Source organism: Telopea speciosissima, chromosome 2 (genome assembly GCF_018873765.1).
Source record: "Telopea speciosissima isolate NSW1024214 ecotype Mountain lineage chromosome 2, Tspe_v1, whole genome shotgun sequence".
NCBI classification, from domain to species: domain Eukaryota; kingdom Viridiplantae; phylum Streptophyta; class Magnoliopsida; order Proteales; family Proteaceae; genus Telopea; species Telopea speciosissima.
The window spans coordinates 80356224-80371421 of NC_057917.1; the positions used below are offsets into that span (position 1 = coordinate 80356224).

Consider the following 15198-nt stretch of genomic DNA (forward strand, 5'->3'; position numbering starts at 1 on the left):
GCCTTGCCACAAACAAATTGGTCTCAACTACTAGCCAAAAGATCAAAGGGTCCATAAAACACAGAGAGGAATTTAGCCATCAAATGAAATAACGCTTATATTTTCCAATTCAATCCCTCTCACCGGATACAAACCAATTACCGTCCTTGAAAAGAGATTTTCTATTATTTCGCATGCTAGGACACCTAATTCCCTTTCTCTCTCGTTTTGCAATCAAAGAGACATATGCATAAAACCAAACTATTGCTACAATCAAAATTCACCAATTAAGCCCAACATCCCCCCCACACTTAATTCATGTAGTGTCCTCAATGCATGCATAAAAGAAAAAATAAAAAATAAAAAATAAGGACATGGGAGGAGATGAAGGGGCTTACAAGATATAATCAACAAAGAGGATCATGAAGAGTCATGAGCGCTACAAAAAGTGTTAGGAGCAGCAATAGAAATCTCAATCCATGGCCAGTAAATGGAGAAATAGCTTCAGACCCAGAAAACACTCGACCATGAATTTTAGTAAAGCGAGAAATAATATGAAAGTTAAGAACAACTGAGAAATATCCAATAGAAAAATCTATCCTCATGGGACAGTGGAAAATGAAGGCATTAAAATTCAGGCCATAAATCCGTCCCTCCTCTCCCGTTTGCAATGTAGAACACCAATAATTCTTTGAAAAACCAATCAAAAACGGATCACAATAAGCATAAAAGGGATTATGAATAACCTCATCTAAATAATCATCAAAAATTGGAGGTTTACTCAAATCAATCCTAGCAAGACAACTAAATGTTCTTTGCATAACTTGGTTTGCCAAATAAGGATCATGGAAATATGCTTGAAAGACATTATGACTGACATTGTCCTCCTCAATAAAATCGTCAAACCTAGGAGGTTTGGACAAATCAACATGTGAGACAATGAAATCCTCAAAATGACAATTATCTAAGTTTTCCAAAGAGAGAGGGGGAGATCGAATTTCCTTGGTTTCTATATTATCATGGAAATCTGATTCTAAATCAATAAAAACACTAGGCTCACTAAAATCAAAAATTTCAGAAAAAAGTTGGACTTCCCCAGGTAGCTCATCAAATCTCGCTTCACTAATATCCTGATGAGACTCAATCTCAACAAATAAATCATCATGAAAAGCAGCTTGTTGGGAATGACTCTCATTAACCTCAAATTGGGGTGGTGGACTTTCAATATCATTAAATTGGGGATGGGGCGGTTCAGGCTGACTAGGTAATGTACCCGTTTCCTCCTCTTGTACCATGGTTATCAATTGAGAGAGTTGCTTCTCCATGGTATTTTGGCTTGTTGTGAGAAGGTCTATGTATTTCTCAAGCTCATTCAGTCTGGCCTCCTCACCCATGTTTTGAAACTCAAGGGGTTGGTGATATGGTTTAAGGAGAGGTGGCCCATTGAGATTTAATGGAGGGTTGGGCATTGGAGGACCAAACTGACCAGGATATTGGAAATTGGGTGGTCCAGCTTGGTTATTCCATTGATCCCACAAGAAATCGGGATAATCATTCCACCCCTGATTGTAAGTGCCAAAAGAATTATATTGAAATTGAGGACTCGCATTCTCATCACCATAGCTACCCCCATAAAGATTAGGGCATCCTTCCATAACATGGATTGTCTGGGGATGTGACCAATCAAAATTTTTTGAAAGCCCATAGTTAGGTTGGGGAGCAAAATTATACTGGGGTGGTGCAAAATTGTTCTCTATCTCATTACTTTTGGCTTTCCTAACCTGTTTAAACATTTCCTCCAAAATCATGGTTGCCTTAGCATAGGTCCATCTTTCCCCCAAAGTCTTATATGGAAGTGTATCTCCCATAATTCTAAACTAACCACCTATCCCAAATTGAGGTCTCCCTTAGAAAAATAAATAAATAAATAAATACAAGACTAGAAAAAAAAATTCACTAAAAAAACATGAGGGAGCCCAAGGTAGATAGTGCATCTATCCCTCAAAAATCGAAACAATGGTTCAAAAGCTGTAAGGATGCCATATAGGTTGACAGCAAGGGAACCCGTATAGTCTTCTATAGCCACCTACGTGAGACTCCAATATGGATTCTGATGTAGAATGGAGGTCTACTATACGTTTATGTTTCCAACACTCTCACTATGTCGCTTTCCTGTTATCAAGAGTGGTCACCTCCAAAGATAAGTCACATGTCAATCCACCCAACCAAGTCAAGATGTAGCGTCATAGGTAACTTAATCCTATGAGGGACACCAAAAGATGGAGGGTTGAAGCATATGAAGGACTTTAGATTGGGCGCACACTATTTGAAACAGAAGAGAAACAAGAAGAGGTTTTCAAAAACTGATTTTTTTTTTTTTTCAAAAAAAAAGAAGAGAATAATAAACTAACACACTTCGAACTACTAAAAAATCAGATAAATAAAATGGACAATAATCTCCCCGGCAACGGCGCCAAAAACTTGGTTTTAGTTAAAATAATACCGCAAGCGTACGGGTCAATCGTAGCTACGGGTCGAACACGAGGAGATATACGCCACTCTATTTAATTAACTTAAAAGTAATGCAAAGTGAACCAAATTAAAGTGTTAAATTAAACTAATTAAACTAATGAAAATTAATGCATCCTAACTCATAAGCATCTAACAAAATTAAGGGATTAAATTGGCGTCCTAACACATGAGCATCTAACCTATCAGACTAACGCAAATTGAAAGGAATAAAAATACAGCCACACATAATAACCACATAAAAAGGAATAAGGGAATAAAAGTGCATCCACAAACCACAACCCTATAAAAAAAAATAAAAGAAATAGAGGGAGAAGAAGAAGAAGTTAGAGAGAGATAGAGGAGAGGGAGAATGAGATTAAGGGTTTAAAGAATGAGATACCTTGATGTGCTTGAATACTTAAATAAACTCATCATGGCTTCCTCTTCTAAATCTTCATGTCTTGTCATCAACATAGGAACTTAGACTAGGAAGCTTTAAACTAAAACTATTACAACCATTAAACTAGACTTATGAAATCAAAATTAAGAACTTGAAATCAAAACTAAGAACTTAAGCCAAAAATAGGAAAAGAAGAGAAAATTTCACTAAGTGAATGAAGTAAAAATTACACTAAAAAAACTGAATTAAAATTGAACTAAAAACTGAACTAAAAAACTGAACTAAAAAACTACTTACTACAACCCAAAGGGCAAGGGGTATTTATAGGGGGAAGAGAGGAGAAGAGAGAAGAGGGAAGTGTAGGAGAAATATTCCCTAAGAAAAGAGAATATTCTCTTCTCCTTCCTCTTTTACAATGCCTTGAATCCTAAGAAAAAAGAAAAAAATAGAAAGAAGAAGAAGAGAAGATTGTTTACATAGACCTGCTATTTTTAGAAAAGTAAATTTCTAATTCTAACTTGTGCTTCATTTTCTTTGTAAATATCTTCTCCAAGCAATAAAATCAAAGCATCTTTGATTTTTCAACCTTCCATAGATGAGAAAATATCTTTCAAAATAAATCTATCCCAAGTAGAATTCCAGAAATGCCCTTGAGAAGTTGGAGGAGAGAGAGAGTAAGGGTGATGACTAGGATTCCTTCAAGAATAAATAAAATACCCATTTTATCCTTCAGAAAACGTGGAGCATGGGGTACTTATATAGGCCTCACCATTGTGTTCCTTGCGAAAAATCACCCAAAATAGACCCAAATTTCGTCCAATTTGGAGTTTGGGAGCCCAAGATATCTCAAGTTGAAGTTGGACTGTCCAGAGCCCTCCAAATGGAATCTTTCGGGTACAGGAAATATAATTTCTAATAATTACGTTAAGACCCCTGGAATTGAACTTTCGCTTCACTTTGTCCCCGGTCGAGTGTCAATAATTATAAATAAACCCCTATAGACCATTTTCGTGCTTCGTTACGGAAACGGCCGTAACTTCTTCGTTTCAACTCGGAATTAAGTGCCGTTTGAACCATTGCAAAGCTGACTCGATGGGCTATGTATCCATTTACACTTCTAAAAAGCTTAAAAACATCTCCTTAGCATCATCTCCTTCATTTTCACAAGAATTCACCTAAACCCTAAAAAGCACAAGAAAGCACCGAGTAACTCTGTCCAATGTGGTAAAATGTATAATTTATGCCCTAAAATTTCACACATAAATGTGCTCATCAAAGAGCACATGAAATGGCAAGGAAATGTGGGGTGGTAAAAAATTACCAAAATTCCCCTGTTATGGCGAACATGAGGAAAATGCATGATAATTCATGAAAATGCTGACTTATGCTTAAAACATGTTTATTAAATGTTAAAACATGCGGTAAAAGTAGCAGGAGCCTTTCCGGGGTCCTAAACAAGGTTTGGTCACAAAATGACCAAAATGCCCCTAAGGGCAAAATGGTAAAAGTGTCAAAAGACACTCAGAATCATTGTAGGAATCGAAAGTGATGTTAAACATCCTAAAATGACTGAACACACCAAATGATATTTCCATAATGATAGCCTAGGCCCACATTTGATAAATTACCAAAATGCCCCTAGAGGGCGCAAATGACTTTGTATGCATATCTATCAAGCATGATGGTCACGTATGCATATGAAAACATCCTAAACCATTCTAAAACGGCATGTCATGCATAAAAACATTTTTTTCTATTTTTTCAGAATTTTTCATTATAATTAGAAAAATGACATTTATACTCCTAAATGAGGTGGGAAACGTATATAAAAACTATCAAACATGCATGTCAGTGGATAATGATTCCATAAAATCAAGCATGATGAAATATGCATTCAATAATTTTTTGTGAATTTTTATGCATTTATATTATTTTTAATATTTTCTGAAATGCTAAAAAGAATGAAAAACAAAGAAAAATACAAAATCCCCACCACAGATCCGAATTGGATCAAACCAGAGTCCATTCCCACTAATCAAAACATGATCTTTAACATGGTCATAACACTTTTGTCCAAATACCCACCCACATGTTCAGATTTTACATAATCCGAAATCCTTTACAGGGGCAAAAATATCACAAAAAAAATGATTTGGAGCTTGATAAAATTAGTGAATGTCAAACATGGTGACAAGCATCATCCCTGAAAATTTCATATTTTTATCACTCTTGAATTATTTTGAACATTTTTATAACTGAAAAACAACCTTTGTTGTAAAGAAAATCAAAACAAATACTTAGAAATAAGTAAAAAATATGTAAAAATACCCTTGAAGCGTGGAAGTGCCTGGGCTCAGCTTGAGTAACCTTTTTTTGACCGTAAGTATCGCCGGAAACCTCCAAAAGCCGCTCCAAGTGTGGTTGCTCCGAATGGCAAGAGTGATGAAGAAGGGGTATTTACGGAATTTTATATCGGTAATGGAGTATAACCTATGGATAAAAAAACCATGGATGGAAAGAGGGGACAAGGACTACGTGAAGGAAATCTTTCACTAATTTTCCTCTGTCCCTAGACCCTCCAAATGGCCTTCTATTTATAGGAGAAAATCTGTTCGAGGAAAGGTCTCAAAGACCCTTGGGGCCTTAATGGCTATGGGCTGGCTTGCATGTGGCCAGGCTTGCTGAGCAGCCTGGGCTTGCGTGTGCCTAGGCTTGCTGTGCAGCCTGGGCATGCGTGTGCCTAGGCCTGCTGGGCAGGTGGGCATGGGTGATGGGCCATGTGTGGCTCAGCCTAAATGGTGGGGGCTTGTCCCCTGCCGACAGTCCAGCTGGGCCGGGTCAGACTGGGTTGACTCGGTTCGGGTCAGTCCCGTCTGACTCGGGTCGGTCAAAATGTTTTTTTATTTTTTATTTTTCTCTCTTTCTTAAAGATTCTATTTTAAAGGCCCACATTCAAATATTGATATCTTCCAATCCTTGTGGCCGATTTTGACGCGCCACATATTGCCGCGAAGGTCTCAACCCATAATTTTCATCCGTGTGACAGATATGGTCGGATTTTGTCTAAAAATGGTACGGATATCGAGGAAAGCACATTAATGGTGTTTCACACCGATCAAGGTCCAAATGATACCAAAATTACATGAAATTTTACGTGTAAGCACAATATGACCAAATAAAGTTATCCAAATGATTTCAGGTCACATCGGGTGGCTCGGGTACCAAGAACCATATCAAGGGCAAAACGGTCATTTTCATAAAAGTTACCCGATTTGGCCGAAACTTTACGTGAAAACTTAATATGACCAAATGAGGTCATCCAAAGTATTTCGGACTAAGTCGGGTGATCCAGATACCGAGAACCGTGCCAGGGGCAAAACGGTCATTTTCACAAAAATTACCCGATTTGGCCGAAACTTTATGTGAAAACTTAATATGACCAAATGAGTTCATTCAAAGTATTTCGGACTAAATCGGGTGGTCCAGATACCGAGAACCGTGTCAGGGGCAAAACGGTCATTTTCATGAAAGGTGTTGGATTTGGGTGAAACTTCAAATGTGAACTTAAAATGTTTAAATACGGCTATGTTAAGGGTTTAAGCTCTATTTGGGACAGTTTGGTTACAAAAAGTGGGATAGGGGTAATTTGATAATTCTTGCCATTCAGTCACCACACGAGTTACGTCCTTAACCAACATTGCCAAGACATACTTCCAAGGTGTCAAAATGTGGTGTCTACAATTGTAAATTTAATTATAATGTTTTAGTACAAAGGTAAAATAGTTCTTTCACTCCAATAACTAACAGCAGACTAACATCATTACTGTAGAAGAGGTGAATTGAGTTTTTTCAAAAACCGGGGAGTGATCTGAGTTTCATTTGAAAACCAAGGAATGATGTGTAATTTACCCTAAAAAAAAAAAAAAAAAAGGAGGATGAGAAAGTGAGTGGGGAGCTTAGAGATAATGAATGGGAGAAGGAAGGTGAGTTGGGGGTTTTCCTAATCCATGTGTCCACCACCCATCATATGAGAATTTTATTAATTCAGGTTCTCGTACGATGGCATCCATCATGAGTGGGTCCACAAGATAGCTGCCATCTGGGTCGCTCACACCCATTCTCGTATGTTTTCATACAAGGATGTGATCCTAATTCCAATTTTGTACTTAAGTCCAATTTGTTTGACGGAGAAAAGTGATAAAGGAAAAAAAAGGGTGGAAAACTTGTATTTGTTTCTCACAAACTATCACATGTGACTATTTGGTTAGATGGGGTGAGAAACTTCCAAATAAGTTTATTAAATACATTTATTCTAGTCTCGTGAGGTGGCACCCCTCTTTTTTTCGAATCCAGATCAGCTACCCACATGGGGACGGGTGGGGACAGATCTGACCCCTCCATGGGGCATGGGTCCCACACCCCCATGGAGGGTTCAGATCTGTCCCCATCGGTCCCCATGTGGGTAGCATATCTGAACTCCTTTTTTCCACCCAATTCATTTTCAAAATCCTACCAAATATTGGTAGCACTTTGGCACAATTATTTTTTTGGTGAAAGGATTTTGGCACTATTTACCAAAAAACTATTTTTGAGTTATCTCTCTCTTCTTCCTATTTCCTTTCTTTCCCATGGAATCTCATCTCATGTTCATTTTGTCTCTTTCTCCCATTAAATCTCGCCCTACCACAAAATGCAAATTCTATTATTTCCCCTTTCATTTTTTTCTCAATCCAGCTCACATGTAGGATCCATCCTCATAAGTTTCCCACCGTTTTTATCCGTCAAATAAGTAGGACAAGAAAAAGGAGTTTGGTTCCTCTATACGTACCAGCAGATGAATGTACAAGTGAGAGCCAACTACTTATCCTATTTTTGCCATTTACAAAGGGAGAAACGGTATTTATGAAAACAAAATTAAAATGTGATTGACTCTCACATGTACCTTCACTTGGTGGTACGTGCAGATGATCCATTCTCGAGGAAAAAAGTGTACAGACACAATTTTCATTGAGAAACGTGCTACACCCACCAAATCCTGATGAAATAATAACCATAATTTTCACGGTGGGCCCAAGTAATCGTCTGGAGATTTTTTTGTTAAATAATTGTGAGGAGATGATAACAACATTTTTGTCAAGCCCAGGGATTTCAAAATCCGTCTCTTTCTCCCATTAAATCTCACCCCACCACAAAATGCAAATTCTATTATTTCCTTTCATTTTTTTCTCAATCCAGCTCACATGTAGGATCCATCATCACAAGTTTCCCACCGTTTTTACCCGTCAAACAAGTAGGACAAGAAAATGGAGTTTGGTTCCTTTGTACGTACCATCGGCAGTGACTGTACAAAGTCGATTCAAAGCCCAAAAAAAAAAAAAGGTTTTATACAAGAAAATTGATTCCAGATCCATATGGGTTGACTCTGATGCCACTAGTTAGTATTTCTAATCAATCACATGAATAGATCCCATATGGATTGAGGAACACAATGAACAAATAAAAATAAACCACATACCTTTTTGTCTGATAGCTGCAGTCGATCCACGAACTCTAAAAACCGTTCCCAAGCTCTTCCACAACCTTTCTCTTGGAACTCCCGTAAACAGGAAAATAATAATAATCAAGTGATGGCTGTGGGGACACTGGGTTGAATATATATAATATTCAGCTAACCCTAATATACTCTCACAATGTGTTAGGTCAGAAATACCTTTGACTTAAAACCTAAAGTGGGTGTCTTTTATTATTATGGGCCTAATAATCATTGTGCATTAATGAAACCCAAAACCCAAAACCCAAAACCCAACAGTATCTTCTCTCTCATTCTCATCTTCTAATTTCATTCACGATCTAAAGCCCTCAAAGCCTGTCAGCATCTAACCTTCCGCAAGGGAAGATCAGAGCCTTAAGGATGATTAATTGTACATGTACAGTCCCTGTTTTTTACCCTTTTCTTAATTTGTTCCTTCTTCTCCCTACATTTCTCTAGACACAGTGACCCGGGTAAGCAAAGAATCAATCACTAACGTGCTTATGATTGTATCTAGAGTTAGGAGAAAGTTTTCTTGTTATTTACTTTTCTTATTTCCCCATCTTCTAGCTCTGTCTCTTCCCTGAATATATCAAATACTGTGAGCTTTAAACTTAATCCTTTGACTTCGTCAGCTTAAATTCAGATTCTTCCGTGGGTAGACGGAACCTTCTTCTTCGTTCCCAGTCCACTGCAGCGGTGGCCGGCGAGTTAATTACATCAAAGGTTATCTTTTCTCTGTCTCTGTTCTCAGTCGATTGCAGCGATGGTTTCTTTAGCATTTAATGGTATTGAGCCACTGCCCCCTAGCTTCCTCTTCTCCGTCTTCGTTCCAGTTGAATGCAGCGGCGGCGGATGAGTCTACATCTATGGGGTATTGAGCCCTCTACCCACTTGATATTCTGTGTCTCCGTTCTTCCCAGTCGATTGCACTAGCGACTCTCATCTGTAAGTCTCTCTCACCCCCAATTCTAATAAATTCAAAATAAAATGGTTGGAATCAAGTCAAAACCATTCATGCTGGTTCTTGTTCTACTTGAAATCTTTTGCTGAAAGCAGTCAAAGACCTGCAGGTTTTGGTTGTTACTGGGGCAGATGATGTAAGTGTTTTTGTTCCCTTATTCAGAATTTATGTTTTATGATTTTGGGACCAAGAAAACGATGAAATTCCCTTTCTCCCCCTCACACAAACAACCCCCTTCCAAGTTCCAACCAACTAGAAAGTTGAGTGTCCCAGCTCAAGAGGTGGTTCATCAGCCTCTAATGGGACTATCTTTTCATGTGTAGTTTCTTTAATATGAAATTAACTGACAAAACACTTAGTTAAACTTTTTTCTCTTTTTTCTTTGTCGATAAATACCAAATTGATAGATTTAAAAAAAAAAAAAAAAATTCAACTCAGATAATAGTTTTTGTGCATAATAAATTAGTAGGTTTAGTTTTTGCTAGGATTTTGGATTCCGAAGGTAATAAATAGAAATAAGTATATGAAATGAGATTTATGCTTATATAGTTTAATTGATTAAGCATAAAAATCTTTAGTCATTTGATTAACTAATTTAATCTTTTCATGCAGAGACTGGTTGAGTGGGTTTTTGAGCTATGATGAGCAATTCCTTCCTTCTTCTTTTTTTTTTTTTGTTTCATCTTTCAATATCTTGGGTATGTTGTGATTTTCCACAGTGAATACATGTCTTGCATCAGTATATTTGTTTGGGTGTTACTGCATGAACTGAAACATGGTTTGATTTATATATCAGTTCATCTAAGACTCAGAGACTTATCCATTTCCTATTCACAATTATGGACAGATTTGGACATTCGGTTCTAGGATTGTCGTATTGTATATTTCCCCCATGAAAATTGGATGGAAATATTAATTCAGACACTATAATGTGTTGAACGTACACTGATCTATTCGAAATTCCTAATGGTTCATCATCAGTTGTCAGGCAAAATAATTTTTGGTAGTTACTTTTCCCCGTACTTGGGAAGCACTTACTGTTACAATTATATTTTGTGCGCTTGTGATGAGCCAATGGTTGATGTCTATCGACAAGACTGACTATATACCAACCGTTTGGCATATATGGTATGAATGGTTGTCGGAGGAGAAATAGGTGGTGGAGGTGAGGAACTGACAAACATTACAATTCTATCTAAATTGATCATAATGGGGCTCATCAGCATTTGCCGTTTACATATACATTGGATCAATGAACAACAAGGTGATATACTCTTTCAGCACTTTTGAGGCATTAACATATCCATCTTCATGCTTATATATGACGTCCATCATACGAGCAAGATTGACAGCTCGTATGAGAAATGGCATTGGAACAACAGTCGGTTTGATGCAACCTTCATTTATATCTTTCCATGCATTTTCTATTCTTTTGTTAAATTCATCACATGCATCTTGCTCGGTCACACCGTGTTGCTTCATGTAGCATTCAATACTCGAACAAACATGTCCTCTCTCTTGCTCCATCTTCAGATAATATATATTAAAATTCAGTGTTAGCTATGTATTTATTATGCACCATGAATGCAGTGTAAGGGAGTTAAACTAAATCAAAACCGTTTACCGCAACTGAACTGATCCATTTAAATCGAAACTGCAAAACCATTTTATAAATGGTTTGATTTTAGTTTTAAAATTGGGACCGTTTAGTTAAACAGATTAAACCAAAATCAAACTTTTTAAGCTGACAATAAACTGTTTAAAATAGATTAACATATATATAGTAAGTCATTTATAGTTAGAATAAACAATAAACAACTATAACCTTACAATTATTAAAAGAAAATATCTAACAATAAACAATTCAATTCACTGTAAGTTTATATCAATTTCAATAAAAGATTAAAAGGAAAAAAACAGTTTGGATAAAAAAGTACAAAAAAAAAACCTAATAACACTGTTTAGTAAACAGTTCAGTTTAGGTTTCATTTTGGAAACCGTTTAAGTTTCTACCCCCAAGCATGCTGAACCGAAGCGAACCGAACCATTTAACACCCTTAATGCAGTGTGTGCTAACATATATGTTAATTTTAACTAATAGGCATATAAACAGAGTTTTTACGTTGACCATATCTGGCCAAATTGAGTGCAATATGTACACACAAAAGGTCTCCCTTTACGCTAAAGGAGATATTTTGAGCTATACTATTTATATATAACAAGTCCTTAATCAAATGCCAAGGTCAAGGAGATAAAGTTGGAGATGGAAGAAGATCAGTGATCTGTTGTTTTGAGCACCACACTTCTTTTATCTTCAACCCCAAACTTGAAGCATGGTCAAGGCCAGTCCGAATACTAAATAGTTCCGGTTCCATCGTTATAGAAGAAAGCATATGTCCTGTAGCCAAAAAGATAAGTCTAATGCCTTGGGAGACACAATATCATATATGTTAATTACCTTGTGGGACACGATATCATCCATAAGCCGATTTATTAATGATGAAGCCCTAACAAGTTTAGGATCATCAATTGCCCAGTCTAATGCCTCCTTTGTCTCAATAATATTTCCCATGCCAAGGAAGGATGTGACTGTAAGCATATAATAGCCACAGGAGGTTAATGCAATTCCCATATACTCTTCAAACGTCGGAATGAATCCTTCATTAAACCATTTGGCTTCTATAAAGTACGCTCTGACCTGTGTCTTCATCTGGAGTAAAATTAAACCAAAAAAACAAACAATGATTTTAGGATTTTTTTTTAACATTTCAAAGTTACAAGATTATTCTGTGAAATAAATGAGTTAATTAAATTATACTATTGGTTTTCAAATTTTTAGATCTAAATTAATAAAGATCTACTATCATCGATTAGGAGTAGTGGTGGATTCTATATAATTTTGTATGTTCCATTGACCCAATTAGGTTTAATTAATTTCTGACCAAATGTTCTCTGTGCCGGGGGCGCAGGCTGCGCCTAGACATGTAGGGGTGGGCGAGATGACCACCCTGCCCCCTGAATGGCAGGCTCATGTGTCTGGGCACAGACTGTGTTGCGGCACAGAAAACATGAGCCCTTAATTTCTATTTTGATTTCAATAAAAATTTGGTAAAATTACAAGATTGCTCAAAATTAAGTTTCAGTTTAGAAAATTACCCACACAATCTTTAGTCTAGCAAAATTACCTAAAACAAGTTTGGGTATTGAAAAACTACCCAAGTTGTAGCTGGGGGTGTGGGTAAGATCCATATATATTCTGGATTTTCTAATCATAGAACACAATTTTATCGTCAGGATTATACAATCCTATCTTCGGGAATGAAAAATAAAAACACAATATGAGCAGATAACGTACTGCTTCTATTGCATAATTGAGTCGATAAGATTGCCCTTCCTTTCTCAGGTTTTCCTCAATTTCATTATAAACATCTAGGAGTGTAGAATAAAGCACTTTCATGTATTCGGGAAGTTGATCCATGCCGCTTATTATGTCCCACCTGAAAAATTGAGCATTCCATTCAAAGTATGAAGCGCGCACACACACAGAGATAACTAATAAATACATAGTTGTGCATGTATCAAACCTCTCAATTGCATCTGTGAAGAGCTTGAGTTCTTCCAATGTGCCATAAACATCGTAGGTATCATCTATGATTGAAGTCAAGGCTATAACTTTGGTTAAAATCATTCTAGCAAGAGAATAATGTGGCTCAAAATACACCCCCACTATCCAAAAATAGCATTCCACCAGTCGGTCTCTCGCATAAGGGAGCTTAGTTGCAAATTTCAATTCTTTCCACCATCTGCAATTAATTAACAGGGTATATGAACATGACTATTGCTCATATATGCATAGAAAGATTAATGTATCAAAACCACACAAAAAAAAAAAGAGAAAAAGAATAAACCCGCCTTGAGAGTTGGCTTAGCTCCTGCCGGTGAATTGACTGCAGTGAATTGAAATCCAACTTTGCAAGCTTCAGCAGAGTCACATTCCTTGTCTCAACTTCTTCATAAATAGAGATGTAATGCCTTGTTTCTAATCTTGGCATGCCCTTGTGGAGGGGCTGTTTCAATGCATGCATCACTTGTGTTGCAAGAGGAGGCTTTAAATAAAAATCATGATGATGATGATGAGTAAGTATAAATTTAAGTTGAGTGATTGTGAATGCAAGGGCTTCATCTAGAATGTCTTCTCCATGTACCCTGAGATGTGTAGCTTCATACAAGCATAGCAAGCCAGACACATCTTTAAGTAAGTCCTCCTTGAAGCTGCCAGCTTTGCTGTCCTTGAACCTATTGAAAACATCTGCAAGACATATATACCAAAAAGGTTAAATTGGATGGGTCTAATTAATTTCCAATCAAGAAAGGATGAGAAAGGACTACTTACTGCAGGAGACATTATACCCTTGTTGTCTCAGTAATCGAAACCATAGAGCGATGGTGTAAAGATGGTTTCCATGATCAGGGGGTACTGTATCCTTCATCTGCTCTAGCAACTCCTCTATCTCTCCTTCAAAGTGGTATGCCACACCAAGGCGTTGCAATGAATCAATCAAGTTCAATTTATTTGAAGGATCAAAATTGGCATCAGCCCTTAGCATCCTCCTTACTTCTTCTTTCAACTCTTCAACAACATGTTCAGGACAACCATCCTCATCTACCTGCAAAAATAAAGTGTTCTTTGTTTTTACACTAGTACAAACAAACAAACAAAAAAAATTTAAAACTATAATACATAGGATATCACATAGTTTTGGTCCTCCTCCCCGAGGCAGGTTCACGTCCACGAACGTACGAGAGAATGGCTCACAGCCGTTCAGCTGGAATCCACCATGTAGGACCCACATAGATCGAGTGGATTCCAACCCACATGGAATGGATTCCATCTGAACGGCTGTGAACCGTTCTAGTACGTGAACGTGAGCCTTGGCGCTCCCTCCCCCTCTCTCTCTCTCTCTCTCTCTCTCACACACACACACACACACACACACACACAAACAAAAAATTATAAACTATAATACATAGACCACATAGTTTTGGTATCCTCTTTCTCTGTGTATGTGTGGTGGTGGTGGTGCAACTAACCATAACATCAGGAGCATATTTGAGGAATTGATCACCCCAAATGCTGGGATGGTAATTTGCTGAGCGGCGAATGATATCTGTTTTTGCATTTTGAATCAAATGCTGATGAACATGAGCAGGATGAGCAAAAGAAAGGAGGTCAGACATCTTACTAAACTGGTGGGATAGGATACACAAAATTATTTGGTGCGATCTGTTCCTATTTATAGCCACCCACGACTCTACTCTTGGAATACAAACAATACATGAATGACCTTTGGAAGAGTGAGTAGGAAATTAATTAAAGGATATCAATCAAGCAGCAGGCACAAACAAAAGAAAAACATGGCTTATTAAATCGTACTCACAATGCTTCTCTGGGCCCGGGGCCCACTGATGTATCCATATCATCTTATGGGCTTTCCCATAAATTGATGTTTTTCATGTTTTTGCTGCAATGTATGGTAAGGGAAGTCCTAGCTAGCGAGTTTGGATCCTCTCCACCGACTAAAACTGTGGCTATAATTTCATATGGATTTTTCACATTTATTTTACATTTTAGCTGCGACACAGGAAATTTTGTTAACCTATCAAAGCCCGACTGTAGGGAACTCCTGAGTGGATAAGGTTCAACAGAAAGAGATGAAATGTGTGGATCGGGGCTCCTCTACAGTGCAGAGGTGCACCGCACATCTTGTGGCGCGGGACCACAGCTTGTTATGTGGGTGAGTTTTGTTTTAGAAG

General features: G+C 37.4%; 1 protein-coding gene across 1 annotated transcript in view; it reads right to left on the reverse strand.

The window, feature by feature from the left end:
* LOC122652013 ((-)-germacrene D synthase-like) overlaps positions 1-14625 on the reverse strand; it is a 28626-nt gene extending 14001 nt beyond the window's left edge. Inside the window, exons 1-7 of the mRNA XM_043845636.1 lie at positions 14476-14625; positions 13778-14051; positions 13297-13693; positions 12969-13187; positions 12740-12881; positions 11843-12094; positions 10628-10911 (exon numbers count right to left, since the gene is read on the reverse strand). Of these exons, the coding sequence (XP_043701571.1) occupies positions 10628-10911; positions 11843-12094; positions 12740-12881; positions 12969-13187; positions 13297-13693; positions 13778-14051; positions 14476-14622 (1715 nt within the window). The 5' untranslated portion in view covers positions 14623-14625. The remainder of the gene's footprint in view (positions 1-10627; positions 10912-11842; positions 12095-12739; positions 12882-12968; positions 13188-13296; positions 13694-13777; positions 14052-14475) is intronic.
* Between the last annotated feature and the right edge of the window lie 573 nt (positions 14626-15198).